The 20,778-nt window shown below is 49.7% G+C and overlaps 1 protein-coding gene across 1 annotated transcript; it reads right to left on the reverse strand.

The window, feature by feature from the left end:
* Positions 1–2,271: 2,271 nt before the first annotated feature.
* On the reverse strand, positions 2,272–12,026 carry SUMO3 (small ubiquitin like modifier 3). Its single transcript, XM_055415190.2, has 4 exons — positions 11,805–12,026; positions 7,124–7,252; positions 4,895–4,966; positions 2,272–3,566 (listed from the first exon to the last, which is right to left on the reverse strand). The coding sequence occupies exons 1-4, from the start codon at positions 11,823–11,825 to the stop codon at positions 3,474–3,476; spliced, it is 315 nt and encodes a 104-aa protein (XP_055271165.1). The 5' UTR covers positions 11,826–12,026; the 3' UTR covers positions 2,272–3,473.
* Between the last annotated feature and the right edge of the window lie 8,752 nt (positions 12,027–20,778).

The raw sequence follows: 20,778 nt of genomic DNA on the forward strand, positions 1-20,778 counted from the left end.
TTCCTGGATGTTGTAAGCATCATCTGTTGAGTTGAATAAAAACACGCAAATAAACCTCACGATGATGCATGTTTGGCAGTATAGGCATCAACAAAAATTCAGCCTGACACTGTTTTCTCAAATGACCACGGTGATTTATATAAAAACACTGTACTTTTAAACAATTCCAAAAAATAATGGGTTTGCAAATACTCCTACAGTTTCCATCTCCCATTCAAGTAGTTACCTTCTCTGTGATCCAGCTACACCCCATCCCCCCACGCAGGTCAGGGGTCAGAGGGCAACTGAAGAACAATTCTACTTGGAACAGAAGTGCAGGTGATGAGAAGTACTATGATCAACATGAGGCTCAGACAACAGCACCCATTAGATGCTGGGTGTTTTCTGAACTGCATCCGTCACTTGCTCTTTCTGAGGTCACTTCTGTAGTATCAGTGTGTGTTCAGTTTGTACCAGGATTAGTTTCAAGTGACAAAAACTCAAAATATAATACTCCTTGGAAGGAAAGTTATGACCAACCTTGATAGTATATTAAAAAGCAGAGATATTACTTTGCCAACAAAGGTCCGTCTAGTCAAGGCTATGGTTTTTCCCGTGATCATGTATGGATGTGAGAGTTGGACTGTGAAGAAGGCTGATCGCCGAAGAATTGATGCTTTTGAACTCTGGTGTTGGAGAAGACTCTTGAGAGTCCCTTGGACTGCAAGGAGATCCAACCAGTCCATTCTAGAGGAGATCAATCCTGGGTGTTCATTGGAAGGACTGATGCTAAAGCTGAAACTGCAATACTTTGGCCACCTCATGCGACGAGTTGACTCACTGGAAAAGACTCTGATGCTGGGAAAGGTTGGGGGTGGGAGGAGAAGGGGACGACCGAGAATGAGATGGCTGAATGGCATCACCAACTCTGTGGACATGAGTTTGAGTGTACTCCGGGAGTTGGTGATGGACAGGGAGGCCTGGCATGCTGTGATTCATGGGGTCGCGGAGAGTCGGACACGACTGAGCGACTGAACTGAACTGAATATAATGGAAGTCTCACCTTGCTGTGGCTGGTGGGACAGGCTCACCTTCAGGGATACTTACGCTCCCCTCCGGGCATCCTCGCTGAGATTCAAGTGAGACTAGGCATCCTGTGTTTTATTCGCTAAATCTGGCAATGCTCAGCTCAAGTCAGCTGGTCCCAGTGTCCCAAGGGTTCCGAGCACCCAGTGTATGATACTTAAAGGCTTTCACCCACTGGACAGGCCAGCAAGTTCAGAATGAACTAGTTTCTTTGGGAACTGAAGTTCTGAGGTATAAAAAGGGTCTGCTTTTTGCAGATTCTTTCCATGAAAGCTGCGTCATAGAGCAGCTGAGATTAACAGGTGCTCTCCCACCTGTGCTGTGCAGTGCAGCTAGGCCGGCACCACCCATGTGCCTGGGGTCAAGGGGTCCTGGGGTGTGGGGTTTTAGTACTGAAACTGGGAAAGTGCCAGCTGGGACCCAGGGCACCCATAATATAAAGACGAGCCTGTCTCCTACTGAAGCATTAGTTTAACCCAGTGATTCTAGGAGCTGGTTTTACGTAACAATATTTTAATATATCAGCAGATCTGTTATTCCAAATGCACCATCTGCACACATTTCTAAGATAAAACGACAACCTCCAAGACACTGCCTGCTTGTCGGTCAGATGCTGGGGGTAGGACTCAGGCAGCACTGCACTAGGGCTCCCCAGAAACTGCAGTGCTCCTGACCTCAGGCATCCTGACATGTCACCCTCCCCACGAGTGCAGGGCCTGCCTTCCTGGGCTCCACATCCCCCTTCTCTAGGCCACGCCTCTGCCTGCTGCTGCTGTAAGCAAGTCACGTGCCCGCTGCCCCTGAGCTTTCAGCCAGTGCCCACCTCACCCAACCACCCTGATACAGGATCACAGTGCAACAGGCCAGAAGTTTCCAAAACAGTTTCAACTCACTTCCATTTCAAAACAGGTGAGAGAATAAGTTGTCAGCTGCACTGCACAAAGGAAAACAGTCTCACATTCAAACACCAAAAATATCAAGAAGCCCAGAGTCATGGTAACCCTCCCCCCAGAAGCCCAGGAGAGGGTGGAGAGCTCTGCAGGGGAGGGGGGGGCCTTGGCAGGGATGTTGCAGCCTGCAGGAGTGCAGGAGGTGAGCCAGCCTTCAGATGGAAGTCGGAGTGGTCTTGCTGAAGGGTTGCTGCAAATACTGAACGTAACAACGATGTCCATTCTCCAAACGCCGTGTAGAATATGAGCCGAGAGACAGAATACCAAACTATGTTTACTGTTGACAGTAGTAAAGAACAACAAATAATGTACAAATTGGGGAATAAACACAACAGAGCCGCAGACACCCCGCCTGTGCCCAAACAGCAAGGTACAAAGGAAGTGCAGACTTCTCCAGCAAGGTCTCAGGCGAGCAGGAGATGATGGTGGTTGTCCTGCCCAGGTGACCAAAACAGGCAGCCAGGGGCCATCAGATAGGAGTGAGTCCACACGGAAGGGCAACAGAACAACCATTGGAAGTTAACCAAAACAGACCCCAAAATGCACAGAACTGAAATCACACGTAACGTGTAAGCTCCATACCAACTTGGGGAGCAGAGCACGGTCCTCGGGGAGAACCCGGAGGCATCTCTCACTTGTAGCCACACTTTGAAGCAGCTCTTTTACACAAAAACATAACAGCAAAATCAGCAATATTCTATCTTCCTTGTTTACATACAGACCATTGTTACTCATCAGAAGCAAATACTGGAGGAAATCTGAGGCCCTGGCACTGTGACCACAGCAGACGTGTGGGACTGACTTTCTTCTCTGTTAAGAAAAGGGGAAAAGCCCATTTTTGTTGTGTCCGAGCAGCGTCACCGGCAGTTGGTGGCAATGGGTCCAGGGCCCCAGACCCCGCCCAGGGCCATGTTACTGAAGAACTTACCTTTTAAGAAACATCCCAGTATTTTCCCTTCAACTTTACTATATTCTGGCAAAGCTTACATTTCTAATATTTAGCATTAAAAAAACCTGTGCCCGCAAGAAACAGAAAGTGAAAGTGTATCTCCCATACCAACCATGACCCCAAAACTCGCCCACAGAAGCACCCCCAGAGGAGTGACGGCTCTCTCCATGATTGGAACGGGGCGGGTCAACACCTGGAGTGAGACCCCCGTCTAGGCAGAAAGCAGGCACTCAGGCCACAAGCTTGGAGAAAATGTCACAGGAGGGAGAAAAAACAAAAAAGTAAAAACAAAGCCCAAGTCCCTCAGCACGCATTTTACCCAAACACAGGTACCAGGCGATGGGCCGAGGGAGGCTGGGGGCCATCACCACGGTGGCACTCAGGTGCATCAGAGCAACGTCCTTCTGGGGAATGTCCGTGGTGTCCGAGCCTCCCTGCTGACGGGCCTGGCCACACGTCCACTGTTCAAGAGCAAACACAGCACAGTGCACCACGAGGGGATGGAGCCTCTAGAGGCCGCTCCCTGAGAGGCAGCTGGCCACCCTGGAGCCCCCCGTCTGCTGCTGGAACACGTCGATGGTGTCCTCGTCCTCCATCTCCAGCTGCAGGCACAGAAGGCATGTCAGTGTCTGCTCATCCGGGGGGGACTCACCCCACCCCACCCCACCCCACGCACCTGAGCCCGCCCCCAAGTGGGCACATGAGGACAGAGGCTCAGCTATGGCTTTCCAAGTAGCCCACTTCTTCCCCAAGTTCTCCCTAACAGAGTCCACAAAGCTAGGGCCTTGACCAACAGAGAAACTAAGTCTTGTTAAAAGCAAAGTGTCTCAAGTCCTACTGAGAAGTACACAACATCAGATTTCAGTTAGGAGTGAGTGACCAGAAGCACTGCGTCCTGGGGACCTCAGAGGTAGGGAGTGGAGTCCACACAGGTGCTGCCAAAGCCAACTCCATCCCAAAGGAAGGGGTCTCTGCTGGCCTCCCCATCCCATCAAGTAGCATCCTGCTCAGAAATCAAGAGCAGTACCCCTAAGGGGGGTGAGAGGGAAGGGGGAGGACTCCTGTTGCAGACACGACCCAGCACGAGCATCAGCGGAGAGGCTGGGGGAGCCCACAGCTGCCCCCTCCCTCTGTATAAGGGGCATGCGGTTCCCCACAGGAGCAGAGATGCAACCTCTACAGAGCAGCCCTTTCACACTGAAGGCTGGCTGATTCTCCCCACGCTCAACCCTGCAGTCGTCTGGCTGACAAGTGACAGGAGTGCAGCCTGGACCCCAGGCACTTCCTCCACGAGGAGCAATGCGCAGACCTGACAGAGCCGCACATGGTGGCTGATGCTGGAGGAAATGGAGCACGCTGCACCCCTCTCCACCCATGCCCCTTGGCATCAGCGCTCAGAGGGCAGGAGATGGAGGCAGGAATGCAGCTGCAGACTAACACTGCAGGTCCAGTGTTGCGACAGCACGCGGTGGCGATCAAATCTGCCCAGCTCACCTAGAGCAGGGGTGGGGGTGGGGTCGGGGTGAGGACGCTGGGCCTCGACCGTGACCCTGGACTACCTCAGCTGAGAACCCAGCCCTCCTGCTCCTTCTCCCAACACAGATGAGGCTGACAAAATACATTTTTCTCATTTGAAAACTGAACCTCAAAATTACAAAATCAAATAATCCAAGCCATTAAGAAAATGTAAGGGGAATTCACTGGCCATCTAGTGGTTAGGACTCTGCACTTTCACTGCAGGGGCATGAGTTCAATCCCTAGTCAGGAACTACCACAAGCCATGCAGCACCCTCCAAAAAAAAAGGGAAAGAAAATGTACAGTGTTCTGTATGAACAGTTATCAGTAACTCTCAAATGTGAGCGTTCCTGATGGCAGTTGCCACATGCAGGTTGGAAGTAGCCCTTGAGTGCAGACATTCTGGGTTCCTACCTGTGCTGGGGTGTCTGTTTCATTAATTGGTTGTCCATCAAACCTGAATCGAATCTGTCTCATTGACAAGCCCTGAAAAAAAAAGCAGTTATCACTGTGTAAAGTATTTCCCGCTAACATATTAGTTCAAAAAGAATCACACATTCATCAAAACACCAGACTTCTGAATACACAGATTTATGACCCAGTTGACTACAGTCTCACCAGTGGGCCTGAAGCTCTGAGGCAGCTGGAAAACAACAGAGAGTTCCTCCAGAAAAAGGGAGCCACAGAAAACAGTAAAGAACAAGGACTTTTGAAAATCAGAAATCATGATAGACACAAGACCACCCATAAAAAGTGGGAACAGAAAGTTGAGAAAACCTCCCAGAAAGGAGACCAACAGCAACGAACCCATGCACAGTCGGAGGAAATGATCCAGATGAACACAGCTGGCACAGGTGACTAAATTGGATGGAATCCTGCTGGAGAGGGACACAAACTGTCACTGAACTGACAGAAGGTCCGGTTCCTGAACTGAGATTCTAGACCAAAAAGGCCGAGAATGTGCCCAGAAGAGTCTAAGACAAAACTGCCTACCTCAGAGTCCAGAAATAAAGTCCTGAAAGCTATCAGAGATAAAACCACATTACAACAAAGGACCGAGAATCAGAGCGTCACTGAACTTTTCACACAAACGGGGGAAACTAGAATATGATGCAGTAACTCCAAAAAAGGAAAATGAATTTCAACTTAGAAATTTATGTGCAAATTACTCAAGTGTGAAGGTTTATAAAGCAAATCACATTCAGAGAAGCAGTCTTCTTCATATGCTTTCTGAGCAAGATACTGGAAGATATGCTTTATCAAGACAGGGGAAGAGGATTAGTCCAGAAAGATTAGTCCAGGGGTGGGGGGGGGACAGAGGATGTGGGCAGAAGGATTCCTGGGAGGCTCTGGGAGGACCACAGCCCAGGTGGGGCAGGAGGGAGGGGGCCTGGGTGGGAGATAGTACAGGACAGCAGGAAATGCAGGGCATAAACTCACGCTGGGACACCCTGAAATCGACACACACACAGCCACCACCAGACCAAGAACAACAGGACTCAGAGAGGAGTCAGCAATAAGCACAGGTTGCTATGTGGCTGGGGTGGCTGCTTGGTCACAAAAGTAGCAGATTCCAGAGCAGGCTGGGTGCAGGGAGGGGGCTGTGTGCAGGGGCAGGGGCTGGCTCTGTGGACCACGGGTCAGAGCAGAAGTCCCACCTTTCACAGGTGAAAATAGTCTCCAAAATCCAAAATTTCTCCACGAAACAGAAGCACAAGTATTTTTACCAAGAAAAAGTGAGAAAAAAAAAAAAGCTGGAATTAACAGTGACCTCCTCTGAGGAGCAAAGCCTGAAAAGAGGGGAGGAAGAGAGGAAGGTATGGAGCTTTTTTATGTGTTTTTAATAGTAACAACAAACAGGCCAAGGCAAGGGTTATCAAAGCCAAGAGTGGAAACTAAGGTCAAGGATTTCCGAATCCCCGCCAGAGGACTGGCTCCTGTGGAGAGCGCCAGGGGCCCAAGGGCACGGTTGACACACACACGCAGGGCGTCAGTGTCTCTGATCACCATGGGAGGGCGCCAGTGAGGCGGCTCTTTGTCTTGTAAAGCAGTAAATAAAGGGAAGTGATGCTTCTGAAGTGTGGTGTTGGAGAAGACTCTTGAGAGTCCCTTGGACTGCAAGGAGATCCAACCAGTCCATCCTAAAGGAAATCAGTCCTGAGTGTTCATTGGAAGGACTGATGTTGAATCTGAAGCTCCAATATTTTGGCCACCTGATGCGAAGAGCTGACTCATTTGAAAAGACCCTAATACTGGGAAAGACTGAAGGTGGGAGGAGAAGGGGACGACAAAAGATGAGATGGTTGGATGGCATCACCGACTCAATGGACATGGGTTTGGGTAGACTCCGGGAGTTCGTGATGGACAGGGAGGCCTGGCGTGCTGTGATTCATGGAGTCGCAAAGAGTCAGACACGACTGAGCGACTGAACTGAACTGAACTGATTAAGTGTGTCTGGAGCAAACTGTGCCAGGGCAGTGTCTCCATAGACACGGAGAAGGGGGGATGGAATCCGTGAGAACCCACTGCTCAGATTCCAACAGCACCAGACACCTGCCCCACCCAGGGAAACCCGGCCAGCCTGGACGCACATAAGCACACACCCAGGCCCCTGCACACACATTCCACTTCCCCTCCCCACACCTGGCGCTCGCAGTAGGCCTTCATCAGCTTGCTGAGCGGTGTATGTCTCTTGATCTTGAATTGGACCACAGAACCGTCCTGCCCGGCCACCTTCAGGTTGATGTGGTCATTCTCCGTCTTCACTCCCTCCTGCAAAGAGACGTGGATCTGGGCCTCCACCTGTCACCCCACAACCACCACTGCTTCTTAAACGTCCCCAGCAATTCAGTCACTGGTGTGTGTGTCATATTCCTATACCGAACTAACGTGTAACTTCTATTTGCTGAGTCAGGCAAATGACCTGCCAACCTAGCGTTTGTCACAAACGTCAGCTTAAGGGGAAAAAAATCTGTGTAACACCAGAAAACAACGGAGAGAAGATCTGCCTTTGTTGTAAGGTTGCTCTGGGAGTGGAGCACAGGTGACTGATACTCAAGTGTGAGGATGAATAAGACACCAGAGACGTTTCTGGCCAGAATAGCAGGCTGCACAGTGGCTCAGGGTCCAGACTGCCTGCGGCTTCCCTGCTTGCCTCCCAGGGAGGGCCACCCTCAAGTGTGTCCTGGGTCGCCACTCCCACCTGAATGGGGTCACCGCCCTATCCTATCCTGACATGACCCATGGGACGCTCCAAGCTGCTGAGTGATCAACAAGGTCTCTGGTCCTTGGAAACTACTGGAAGTTGATGCAAGAAGCTGGTGTTCCGAGCACAGCTCAGTCCGAGAGCACACTGCTGGGGAAAAGAGGAGTCTCTGCTTTTTCACAAAATGATGAAGATGACCTAAGTCAATCTGCATAGTCTGGATGTAGATCAAAGCAGGTTTCTGTGCTGTCCCGGCCAAGTTCTCCTCTTCCTGGGGCTCTCCTTCCCCACTGCTCCCCCTTCCAAGCCCTGGGACCTGCTCGCCGCCACATGGAGAGGAGAGGAAAGGAGGCCGCTGGAGTCCAGAGTAGAGGAGCTCAGACTGGCTCTGAGAAGTGGTCCCAGCAGGCAAGATTCTAGCAATGAGCCCCCCTCTGATGTAGCTGGGGATCCCAAGATCAGCACCTCACCACTCCCCAGAGACCAAGGATGCTTTTGCTTTTTCATCTTTTCAAATAAAGGTTTTATTTTGAAATAATCCTACATTTCCTACACGCCCCCCTGGGTCTCCCTGGCGTTAGCATCTCAGGCACCGCAGTGTGCTTCCTGCTCAGGAACACAACACTAGCACGCCGCTAGCAACAAAGCTACAAGCTTCTTTGTATTTCACCAGTTTTTCCACTAACACCCTTTCTCTGTTTTGTATTTCACCATTTTTCTCCACTAATACCATTTTTCTATTCCAGAATCCAATCCAGGGTACCTCCTTGCATTTTCAGATAAGATTTCCTATCCATTTATTCTTTTCTTTGCTGTTTATTCATTGTGTTAAAATAACATAAACTTTACCATCTCAGCCATTTTTAAGTGTACAGTTTGTAGTATAAAATACAACCACCGCCACCATCTATCTCTACAACTCTTTTCATCTTGTAAAACTGAAACTCTGTCCCCATGAAACCCTCACTTGTCCTCCCCCAGCCACTGGCAGTCACTATTCTTCCGCCTCCATGAATCTGACTCCTCTAGGGACCTCCTGTAAGTGGAATTATAGTTATCTGTCCTCTTGTGACTGGCTTACATCAATCAGCATAATAATGTCTTCCAGGTTCATCCCTGATGTTGCAAGGATCAGGATTTCCTTCATTTTTAAGCCTGAGTAATACCCTGCTGTATACATAGACCAGGCCTGCCTGGTGGCTCAGGTGGTAAAGAATCTGCCTGCAATGCAAGAGACCTGAGTTCGATTCCTGGGTCAGGAAGATCCCCTGGAGAAGGAAATGGCTCCCACTCCAGTTACTCTTGCCTGGAGAATTCCATGGACAAGGAGCCTGGCGGGCTATAGTCTGTGGGGTCGCAGAGTTGGACACCACTGAGCCACTAACACTTCCACCCAGCAGCAGAGCTGCTGGATCATATGGAAATTCTGCTTTTAATTCTTTGAGGAACTTCCATTCTCTCTTCTATGGCAGCTGCATCATTTTACATTCCCACGAACAATTCCAACTTCTCCACATCCTCTCCAGCACTTGCTGCTTTCTGTTTTGATTTTTTAAAGTAGCCATCCTAATGGGTGTCAGGCAGTACCTCGCTGTAGTTCTATTTGCAGTCCCCTGATGATCAGTGATGTCAAGCATCATTCCATGAGCTTCTTGGCTACTCGTATGTCTTCTCTGGAGAAATGTCTATTCAGGATTTTTTGCTCATTTTTTAATAATCAGGTCACTTATTTTCTTGTTGAGTTTTAGGAGTTCTCTATACAGTCTAGATAATGATCCTTTATCAGATATGCAATGTAGAAGGAAAATCAAAAGGGAGTCGGTGTTGCTCAGAGAGCCCCTCAGACAGAACCCGGAGACCACTGAGGATGGGACTCACGCTCATCTCAACCCAGACGGAATCTGACCTGTGACCACATCCTGTCCTGACAAAGCATCCAGGATACCTGCCCAAAACTCGAGACGCCTGTGGGACCCTGACCCTGAAACAATGCGTGACAGCCACCCGTTCGGGACACACATTTCTTTCTATGTCAGAGTTCAACCTCGTGGCTCTTGCCTTTGTAAGCCCTTGATTCTTTCTCTTACCCAGAAAGCTCTTTGTTTTAGCCAAATCTGTGTCTCCCAATCACAATTCTTAACACCCCAAGTTACTTTCTTATTTGCAGCCTTCTGTGGGGTTTTGGGTTGATAGTGATTTGAAGATGTCATCTCCCCTTTCTGCGGCTGCATTTTTACCCTGTGCTTTCATCAGTCTTTTGATGTACAAAATTTTTAAATTTTCATAAGTCTTTTTTTTTAAATGACACCTGTGTCTTTGGTGTCATAATTAAGAAATCACCACCAAGTCCAGTGTCGTGGAGTTTCTGTCCTATGCTTTCTCCTAAAAGTTGTACTGTCTTAATTCTTACATTGAGGTCTTTGATCCATCTTAACTTTCACATTTAGTGTTGAGAAGGGTCCAACTTCATTCTTTTGCACATAGATGATGCATTTACTTTCTTAATTAAAAAATATGGGAGAGATGCAGGGACCAGAACACAAACATAAAGAGGGCGGCGGCTACAGACCAGACAGAGGAAGTCCAGACCCGTGGTGAATCCCTAATAATCAAAACTTGGAAAAAAGGAAAGGGAAGGAAGAAACCCTAAAAACTAGAGCAGAGTTCACCTGGTCAGTCCCCTACCTGGACTCTTCAGGAGAGGCAAACTGTTTTCCCAACTGGACCACAAGGTTTTCTTTGCACCAAGATGGCCTGGAGGTGTGCCTCCTACCCCTTCCCTCCAGGCCCAAAGGAGAGAGCATCTCTGAGCCAGAGCAGCCCGGCAGGAACCGAGGCCTCCGAAGACAAGGGTGGGGTGTGAGGCACAACCAACTCGCCGTCATGGAAGTAGTTAAAACAAGTTAATTCTACTGAACTAGGCCTTGGACATTGAACACGTGGGAGTGTTAAGCTTAAACGCACCCAAAGGATGATTACTGAACGTATTTCACTGCATCTCATTGCATTTAAACTCAGGAAGAGATCACCTAGAGGTCACAACGAAAGGCAGTTACATCTGCTCCCACCCCCACCGGAAAAGCAAAGGCAGCTCCGATGAGGCTCCCGCGCGGAAAAGGCCACGTCCACCGGGGCCCCACCGTGGGATCCCGTCCAGGGGCTCCGTGCAGGCGCACCCAGCCCGGCTCTGCCTCCTTTACGCACTGGGGTACGACCTCCAAGCAGCAGCAGCGGGGTAAGAGAGAGGCTGCGCGCAGAGCAAGAGTGCAGACGAAAAACTCCAGAAACCCGTTTCCAACACTAGTTTTCACGACCGCGGACCTTCGCGAGGACTGCCAGCCAGGGCACCAGACTGCGGAGCGCACACCCGGCAGCGGCGACGCGGGATGGGCGCACACCCAGGGGGCCGCAGTGGATCCAGAAAAGTCAGGCCTCCCGGAGCCCCTGCCCGGCCTACGTCCTCTCGGCGCTCCGCAGCGAGGACTGAGGAGAGGACCACGCACAAGCGGGGCAGTAAAGCCCAGGCCGGCCGGTCCCCGTGAGACGCATAGTTAGGAGGGAGGGTCCTGGCGAGGGAAGAGGTCCTGGGGAGGGGCGGTCCCAGAGAGGGTTTGGGGACGCGGGCGACGTCGGCGGATGGAGAGAGTCCAGACTAGAAGCGCCAGCTCTCCCAGACTCGGCCCAACGAGGCCGGGCTTCCCGCGCGGCGGGCGGGGTTGGAGCCGGAGGGGTGGAGCTCGAACAGTGGTTGCGGGACCTGGGCGGAGTCGGAGCGCGAGGGCGGGGTCTGGGTACGGGCGGGGCCTGGAGGGGCGGGGTGAGAGGGAGGAGTCTGGGTAGAGGCGGGGCCTGGGACGGGGTCCGAGGGAGGGGTCTGTGTAGGGGCGGGGCCTGGAAGGAGGGCGGGGCGCGAGACGGGTGGGGGGAGGGGAACCGAGCGGGGCAGGGCGGCGTGGGGGAGGGGTGGAGGGAGAAGCGGGGAGGGGAGGCCCAGCGGCGCGGCTCGACACGGGTCCCAGCGGCCGGCGGCGGAGAGCGGCGGGGCCCGGGGCGCGGGGCGCGGGGGCGGCGCGGGCGTGGGGGTTGAGTCCGGCCCGGCCCGCACCCGCCGGCCCTTACCTTGGGCTTCTCCTCGGACATGGCTGCGCTCGGAGGGCAGCGGGTCGGCAGGCAGCCTCAGGCGACCGACTCACGCTCTCGGCCCGCCGCTCTCCCGCCGCAACTGCTCGCGGGGCCGCGCTTTGCCCCCAAATCCCTGCGCGCAGATTGGCCGGCGCGGGTCACGTGGCAGTCGCGCGTGCACGATGCGCGCTCCCGGCCGTCGGGCGCGTGCCCGGTCGGCCTGGGTTCCTGGCTGTTGGAAATGCGTCACCGGGCGGGGCCTGCGCGGTCAGGCGTTTGGCCTTCGGGGGTGCTCTGGGCAGCGAGGCCTGGGGCCGCTGGAGGGGTGGGGGCGCGCCGCGACTCGGGGAGCACACAGAGCAGCTAGGGTCGAGGTCAGGGGCGGTGGATAGGGCAGCTGGGGTGGCGAGGGGTAACCTGTGGGGCAGGGGGTGCTGGGACCCAGAGGTGCCCGGGGCAGCGAGGGTACGGGGGGGGCCGCTGGAAGGCGCGCGGGGACCCCCCAAGGGTGCACAGAGAGCCAAGCCATGAGGCCTGACACCTGATCTTGGAGCCTGAGAATGGCCTGTTCACCTCTTCAGTCCCCTTCTCCCGAACTGACCACTCACCTACCGCAGCTCCACCAGCCAAGCCCCATTGCACTCACTGGCTCCCATATAGTGCTTGCGTTTCTCAGAGGGAAACAAGGAAGAGAAAGCCAGCCGGGCGAACCACCTCCACAGTGGCCCCAGGAGACCTGAGTGAAAGAGCTGCTCTGGAGGGGACCCCCTCCCCCGCCCTCGCGCAGCTCCCCGTGCTACTGGGAAAGGCCAGCTAACCTCCACTGAGGAGCCGAAGGTCAGGTCATGAGGAAGTGGGAGCAAGGAGGAATGCCTGCCTGGCCAACCCACCTGGCCGCTCCGTCCACAAAGGACGTACAGTGTGTTCAATCAGCAAGGCCACGCCGGCTCCAAAGTCCTCTGCCTCCACCCTGAGCTCCCGGTGAACAGAGGCATCAAGGGGCCTTTCGAAGAGAGCCTCGGGGTGATGGAAAGTCTCTAGTTCCATCCAGTTTGAGATCTGTGCTCCCTGTGTGTGCCTCCTTCCTCTCCCCTGTCCAGCCCCCTTCAGGGTCCTTCTGAGCCTGGCCAGTGGAAGCTGAGCACCTGGGGAGACAGTGGTCTAGCCCATTGGATTCAGCGCATTTCCTGTCAATATCGAAAGGCCGTAAAGCCAAGTTTTCATGGACCTTAATTTAACCGTTTTTGATTCTTAAAAATTCACTTCTTGAGACTTCCCTGGTGGTCCAGTGGTTAAGAATCTGCCTTGCAATGCAGGCAATGCTGATTCCCTGGTTGGGGAAACTTAAGATTCTACTGGACGTGTGCCCGCATGAGCTGCCACAAAAGCTCCTGAGTGATGCAAAGATGTGCATCTACAACTAAGACCTGATGCAGTCAAAATAATTTTTTTTTAATTATTTAAGAAAAGAGAACACTGACAAAACATTATCAAAATCAACTTTAAAAAAAAAATTTCACTTTTGTGGCTAGAGGCACCATTTAGGAGAGGGGGAAAGAGCGCCCCAGAGTGGAGCTGCCACATCACAGACTGACAAAGTCTCTCAGTTGAAAGGCGTGGTCGGACCTGAACCCCATCTCAGCCAGGTCCAAAAGTTTGGTCCCTGTTGTCCTGGAATGTGACCTGTGGTGTCAGTTCCAGAGGATCTTGGCACAGTGGCCAGCTCAAGGGGTGCTTCCTGGAGAAGGGAGTCTCTGGAGCCTGCCCCTCCCAGGACAGAGGTGGACAACTGGGACCAGAATCACCCCCTGCCCCCAGACGACTGGCTGTGGTGCCGCTTCAGAGAGGCAGTGTTTGGACCCATCAGTGACTCTAAGACACTAGCAGCTATAAAATATGATACTGTTTTCTTTAACACAGACACATTAAACGGTGCAGGTTACAGGTTAGAATTGTTGAAATACAGTATTTAAATGTGTTACAAAAGGAATTAAACTATGGTTCATTCATATAATAAACAGCTATGCCACTATTAAATGTGTAAAAATAAAGTTGATAACAGGAAATATATGTTCATATGCTGACGAGCTTTTTATGAAGCAAATTACAAAACTTATTATGGTTTAGAACAACCAGAAAATTTGTATAAAATATTTTTAAAATCTGAAGACACCAGATAGCTGCCAAAACAGAAAAGACTTTTTCTGAGGGGCGAAGATCCCGGAAAGACAGGAAGTGGTTTTCATTTTCAGGTATTTGATGATTAGTATGATGGGGTTGCAAACAGACACGACTGGCAACTTACCTCGCAAGTACACACAATGTATCAACTTCCCAGGTGGCGCCAGTGGTAAAGAAACGCCCTGCCCATGCAGGAAACAAGTGATGGGTTGGGAAAGATGCCCTGGATTAGGAAATGGCAACCCACTCCAGTACTCTTACCTGAAAAATTCCACGGACAGAGGAGCCTGATGGGCTCAAGTCCATGAAGTTGCAAAGGGTCAGACATGACTGAGTGGGTGAGCACCATTTATATATTCTTACTATATTACATATTCTAGTTTCTCATTTGAGAGCTAGTATAATTTCCTTTGCTTTAATCCTTGCCCTGCTGCTTTTACTAACCAGGTAACCTTGTATGCGAAACTTGTGCCTCAGCTTCCCTGTGAAATGGCTCAATAATGGTGCCTACCTCATTCCATTAATGTGCAGGAAGGTAGGAGAGGGCAAGTCATGTAAGTGCTATGTAAATACCTGCTGTTAGTTTCTACTGTTTCCTTTTACCTGTGTTTATGACTATGTTAATTGGTTAAGTTTTGCTGATGCGTTGTTCTTGCAGTGGTTTGAAAGTTATTTCTCATTTTCTTGGGAAAATCCACTCCCTCTGCTTCTATTTTCTTCTAAACTAACTTCCAGTTCAGAATCATCTCTTCCACTGTGTCTAACCTGTTGTTAAACTCATCTAGTTTCAAAAATTGCATTTTTGTTTACAAATTTCTATTTTTGTATAGATTTCACTTATCAGCTGAAGAATTCCATCTCATAAACTATTTCCTTGAACATATTATTTAAAGTTATTTTTAAATCTATCTAATAATGCCAGTGGATTTATTATTAATATATACATATTTCTTTCTCCTTGGTTTTGATCATTTGATTTCTGGTTTTCTCTATGAACTTTCTATTCTGAATATTGTATATGAAGATATTTTAGTGAACTTGAGGCCCCAAGTGATGGTGTTTTGTCCAAGGGACAGTCCAAGGGACTCTCAAGAGTCTTCTCTAACACCACAGTTCAAAAGCATCAATTCTTCAGCAGCCAGTTTTCTTTATAGTCCAACTCTCACATGCATACATGACTACTGGGAAAACCATAGCCTTGACTAGATGGACCTTTGTTGACAAAGTAATGTCTCCGCTTTTTAATATGCTATGAGGGTTGGTCATAACTTTCCTTCCAAGGAGTAAGCGTCTTTTAATTTCATGGCTGCAATCAGCATCTGCAGTGATTTTGGAGCCCCCAAAAATAAAGTCAGCCACTGTTTCCACTGTTTCCCCATCTATTTCCCATGAAGTGATGGGACTAGATGCCATGATTTTAGTTTTCTGAATGTTGAGCTTTAAGCCAACCTTTTCACTCTCCTTTCACTTTCCTCAAGAGGCTCTTTAGTTCTTCACTTTCTGCCATAAGGGTGGTGTCATCTGCATATCAGAGGTTATTGATATTTTTCTGTATTAGTTTCTGCTGTACAACGAAGACTTACAAGACCTTCTAGAACTAACACCAAAAAAAAATGTCTTTTTCATCATAGGGGGCTGGAATGCAAAAGTAGGAAGTCAAGAGAAAACTGGAGTAACAGGCAAGTTTTGCCTTGGAGTACAAAATGAAGCAGGGCAAAGGCTAACAGAGTTTTTCCAAGAGAATGCACTGGTCATAGCAAACACCTTTTTCCAACAACACAAGAGACAACTCTACACATGGACATCACCAGATGGTCAATGCTGAAATCAGATTGATTATATTCTTTGTAGCCAAGGATGAAGAAACTCGATATAGTCAGCAAAAACAGAACTGGGAGCACTGAAGAAAGTAGGGAGAACCACTAGACCATTCAGGTATGACCTAAATCAAATCCCTTACAATTACACAGTGACAAGTAGACTCAAGGGATTAGATCTGATAGAGTGCCTGAAGAACTATGGAGAGAGGTTCATGACATTGTACAGGAGGCAGTGATCAAAACCATCCCCAAGAAGAAGAAATGCAAAGAGGCAAAATGATTGCCTAAGGAGGCCTTACAAATAGCTGTGAAAAGAAGAGAAGTGAAAGGCAAAGGAAAAAGGAAAGATATACCCATCTGAATGCAGAGTCCCAGAGAATAGCAAGGAGAGATTAAAAAAAAAAAGCCTTCCTAAATGATCAATGCAAAGAAACAGAGGAAAGCAATAGAATGGAAAGACTAGAGATCACAGCAAGAAAATTAGAGATACCAAGGGAACATTTCATACAAAGACAGGCACAATATAGAACAGAAATGGTAGGGACCTAACAGAAGCAGAAGATATTAAGAAGAGGTGGCAAGAATACACAAAATAATGGTACAAAAGAGATCTCGATGACCCAAATACTCACTATGGTGTGATCAGTCACCTAGAGCCAGACATCCTGGAGTGTGAAGTCAAGTGAGCCTTATGAAGCATCACTACAACAAAGCTAGTGGAGGTGATGGAATGCCAGCTGAGCTATTTCAAATCCTGAAAGATGATGCTGTGAAAGTGCTGCACTTGATATGCCAGCAAATTTGGAAAACTCAGCAGTGGCCACAGGACTGGAAAAGGTCAGTTTTCATTCCAATCCTCCCAAAAAAGGCAATGCCAAAGAATGTTCAAACTGCTGCACAATTGCATTCATCTCACACACTAACAAAGTAATGCTCAAAATTCTCCAAGCTAGGCTTCACTAGTATGTGAAATGAGAACTTCTAGATGTTCAAGCTGGATTTAGAAAAGGCAGAGGAACTAGAGATTAAATTGCCAACATTCATTGGATCATGGAAAAAGCAAGAGAATTCCAGAAAAAACATCTGCTTCATTGACTACACTAAAGTCTTTGAGTGTGTGAATCATAACAAATGTAAAATATTCTTAAAGATATCGGAATACCAGACCATCTTACCTGCCTCCTAAGAAATCTGTATACAGGTCAAAAAGCAACAGTTAGAACCAGACATGGAACAACAGACTGGTTCCAGACTGGGAAAGCAGTTCATGAAGGCTGTATATTGTCACCTTGCTATCTGCAGAGCACATCATGAGAAATGCCAGGCTGAATGAATCACAAGCTGGAATCAAGACTGTCAAGAGAAATATCAGTAACCTCAGATATGCAGATGATGCCACCCTTGATGCCACTCTTGATGAAGGTGAAAGAGGAGAGGGGAAAAGCTGGCTTAAAACTCAACAGTCAAGATCATGGCATCTGGTCCCATCACTTCACAACAAATAGATGGGGAAACAATGGAAACAGTGACAGACTTTATTTTCTTGGGCTCCAAAATCACTGCAGGTGGTGACTGTAGCCATGAAATGAAAAGACACTTGCTCCTTGGAAGAAAAGCTATGATCAACCTAGACAGCATTTTTAAAAACAGAGACATTACTTTGCTGACAAAGGTCTGTCTAGTCAAAGCTATAGTTTTTCCAGTAGTCATGTATGGATGTGAGAGTTGGGCCATAAAGATAGCTGACAGCTGAAGAACTGATGCTCTTGAACTGTGGTGTTGGAGAAGACTCTTGCGAGTCCCTTGGACTGCAAAGAGATCAAGCCAGTCAATCCTGAAGGAAATCAGTCCTGAGTATTCATTGGAAAGACTGATGCTGAAGCTGAAGCTCCAATCCTTTGGCTACCTGATGCAAAGAACTGACTCACTGGAAAAGACCCTGATGCTGGGAAAGACTGAAGGCAGGAGGAGAAGGGGACGACAGAGGATGAGATGGTTGGATGGCATCACCAGCTCAATGGACATGAGTTTGAGCAAGCTCCAGGAGTTGGTGATGGACAGGGAAGCCTGGCGTGCTGCAGTCCACGGGGTCGCAAAGCGTCGGGCATGACTGAGTGACTGAACTGAACGCATAGAGAGAGAACTTGGAAGCCAGAGAAAGCTGTCTGTAATATTTTTAATCACCTTGGAATATTCATGAAGTTTGAGCACATATTAGGTCTCTAAGAAAACTCAAGAAGCAAAATCCTGTGGAGGGTGAGTTCTGCCTAAGATGTGGAAAGCTGGGATGATCATTATCCCGGTCTACAAATGAGAAAAGTTGGACAACCTCAAAATTACAACTTTTCTTAAACCCATCAGAAAGCTGGGATTTTGACTTTCCAGTGTTTAAGTTTAGGGTCCTCTCCCTAATCGGTCTACTCTTAGTTTCAGACTCAAGCTTTCAGACTCCTCAGATAGATGCTCACTTGGTCTTGTCGGCACCAGACGTCTCTCGATATTAGAAGGACGGCTTTCTGGGTATAGAAATCTGAGCCTGAAGCCTTTAAAGGTGTCACCTCACTGTCGTTATTGTCAGAATACATCCAGGCCCAGCCCCTTGGTGGTCTTCTGTCTCTAAGTCCCACCCCAAAGTGCAAGGACATGAGATCTGCATCCATGTGAACCTGCATCAGGGCACCAGTGAGCCCGACCCGCCACTCCCCATTCCTGGGCAGTCAGTGCCCAGAAGCAAGCTGGAGGGTCCATCACACTGAGGGCAGTGAGCCTGGAGAGCCCCTCCCCTGCTGCACAGGGCAGGCCTGGAGTTCCAGGCCGAGTGGGGACACTGAGAAAAACCTTCCAGCAAAACATCCTCCACCCTCAGCCTGGGTGATGCTGAAGAATGTGAGGTCAGTGGGCACTAAAGGTAACCATGGCAACCACAGAACCCAGAGCCAGTCAGCCCCGTAGCCTGCCTGACCCCTGCAATAGCAGCCAGACAGAAGAAGAAAAATGTCCATTTCCAGATATAAATACTGTTATCCGCAGTCTCTATTGCCCTCCAGACAGTATCTTGCTCTCAGTAATTACAAGACACACAAAAAAGAAGGAAAAACTCCCACAATCAAGACACAAAAATCACCAGAACCAGATTCAGATGTGACTCAAATGCTGGGGTTGTCAGACCGAATTGATATCAAGGCTCTAGAGGAAAAGATAACATGAAGAAAAGAGTGGAGACTTTGAGCATAGAGATGGAGACAGAAGGCCCAGGGAAATTCTGGAAATAAAAACAGGGAACAGAGATGAAAGGTCTTCAACAGTCTCACGAGAAGACTCAGTGCAGACAAGGGGAAGAACCATGAGCTTTGAGATAAGACCATGGAAATAACCCAGGCTAAACAGAGAGGAAAGACGGGCCCCACCCCCAACAGAACAGAGCAAACAAAAGCCTGCAATGATTTCAGATGGCCTAACATGGCAAGCCACTCCAGTATTCTTGCCTGGAGAATTCCGTGAACAGAGGAGCCTGGCGAGCTACAGTCCATGGGGTCGCAAAGGATGGACACGACTGAGCCACTCACACACATACAGCATACAATTGGCAACAGTTGGAGTCACAGAAGGAGAAGCAAGAATGGGCACGAGATATATTTGAAAAAAAAAATGGTTGGGAATTTTCTATAAGTACAGACACCATGGCACAGATTCAAATTCAGAAGGACTTAAATGTATACAGAGAAGACTAGCAGGCTGTAGTCCACAGGGTCGCACAGAGTCGAAAACGACCGAAGTGACTAAGCAGCAGCAGCATAATAAACATACAAAAGTCACACCGAGACACATCGTACTCAAAGTGATGAAAGCCAAAGATACGGAAGACACCTTGAAGGCAGATAGAGGGAAAAAAGACACACGGCATGCAGAAGAACAGGGACCAGAAGACCACACACCTGATGCAGAGACCATGCAAGCCCGAGACCAGGAAGAGGAAGGACAGATGCCCTTATACACATGGAGCTCAGATCTCTACACCCGGCAACCTAGCCTTCCGAAGACTAGGAGAGACTTCCGGTGTGAGCAACTCTGTGAAGACTTTGAAAGGCTAGAATGAGGCAGGTTAGAGAGCAGACCCAAGAGACCGATGTGGTGACTTTCCAGGTGTTCTTCCTCTTTCATCTCCCAGCTCCAACCAGAGGGCGCCCCCACTGTGGGGGTGACAGGCCAGTGCAGGTGGCAAAACCCCAAGAAAAATCCTGTCTCTCTAGCCAGAGAAAAGGTGACTGTGAGAACCGAAGGCCGTGGTGAATCCAGGTTTTGTGCTGTTTTACTCCTGGACAGATCCCGATCCTGGAGCAGCACGGTGGGGGCAGTGCACCCGCCCAAACCTCATCAGAAACCGGAAAAGTCTGGAGGTCCAGAAAAATCGTCAGCGATCCTTCGTTTTATCCCTCTTCTCTCCCTGCTGGATCCCTGGGCAGCCTCCGGTCGCCTGACTCCACCTGGCCGTTTCTGCGGAGGTGGGGCCCCTCTGCCGACCACCTCCTGACCCCAAACGAGGGGTCTGAGTCCTCCCCAGCTGTCCTGGCGGGGTTTGGGGAACATCCTAGAAACAGGCCTCGCGCCTGTCAGACCTGGGAGGTGATGCACAAGCCTAGGGCTAGAGGTGCAGCCGTGAGAGCAGGCCTGGGACGTAGGGCTAACAGGACGTCGGGCTTCACCGGGGTCATCCTTTTGCATCCCTGGACGGGCAGCATCCTCGCCTTCTGGGAACAGGCTGCAAGTGCACAGGCTAGATCTGAGACTCTGGGGCGGGGCCCAGCCATCCGGGATTTAAAGGTCTTCCGGGGGATTCAGGGATTCCGACGCAGCTCCAGCTTGAGAGCCCTGGTGGGCGGTGCTCAGCTGGGACTCTCCAGACAAACTGTCAGGGCATCTCGGAGTAACACAGGCTCTGGTTTATCAGGACCTGCGTGGGCACTGACGCT

Source organism: Moschus berezovskii, chromosome 1 (genome assembly GCF_049115385.1).
Source record: "Moschus berezovskii isolate FMDL1 chromosome 1, NW_MosBer_1.0, whole genome shotgun sequence".
Lineage (NCBI taxonomy): Eukaryota > Metazoa > Chordata > Mammalia > Artiodactyla > Moschidae > Moschus > Moschus berezovskii.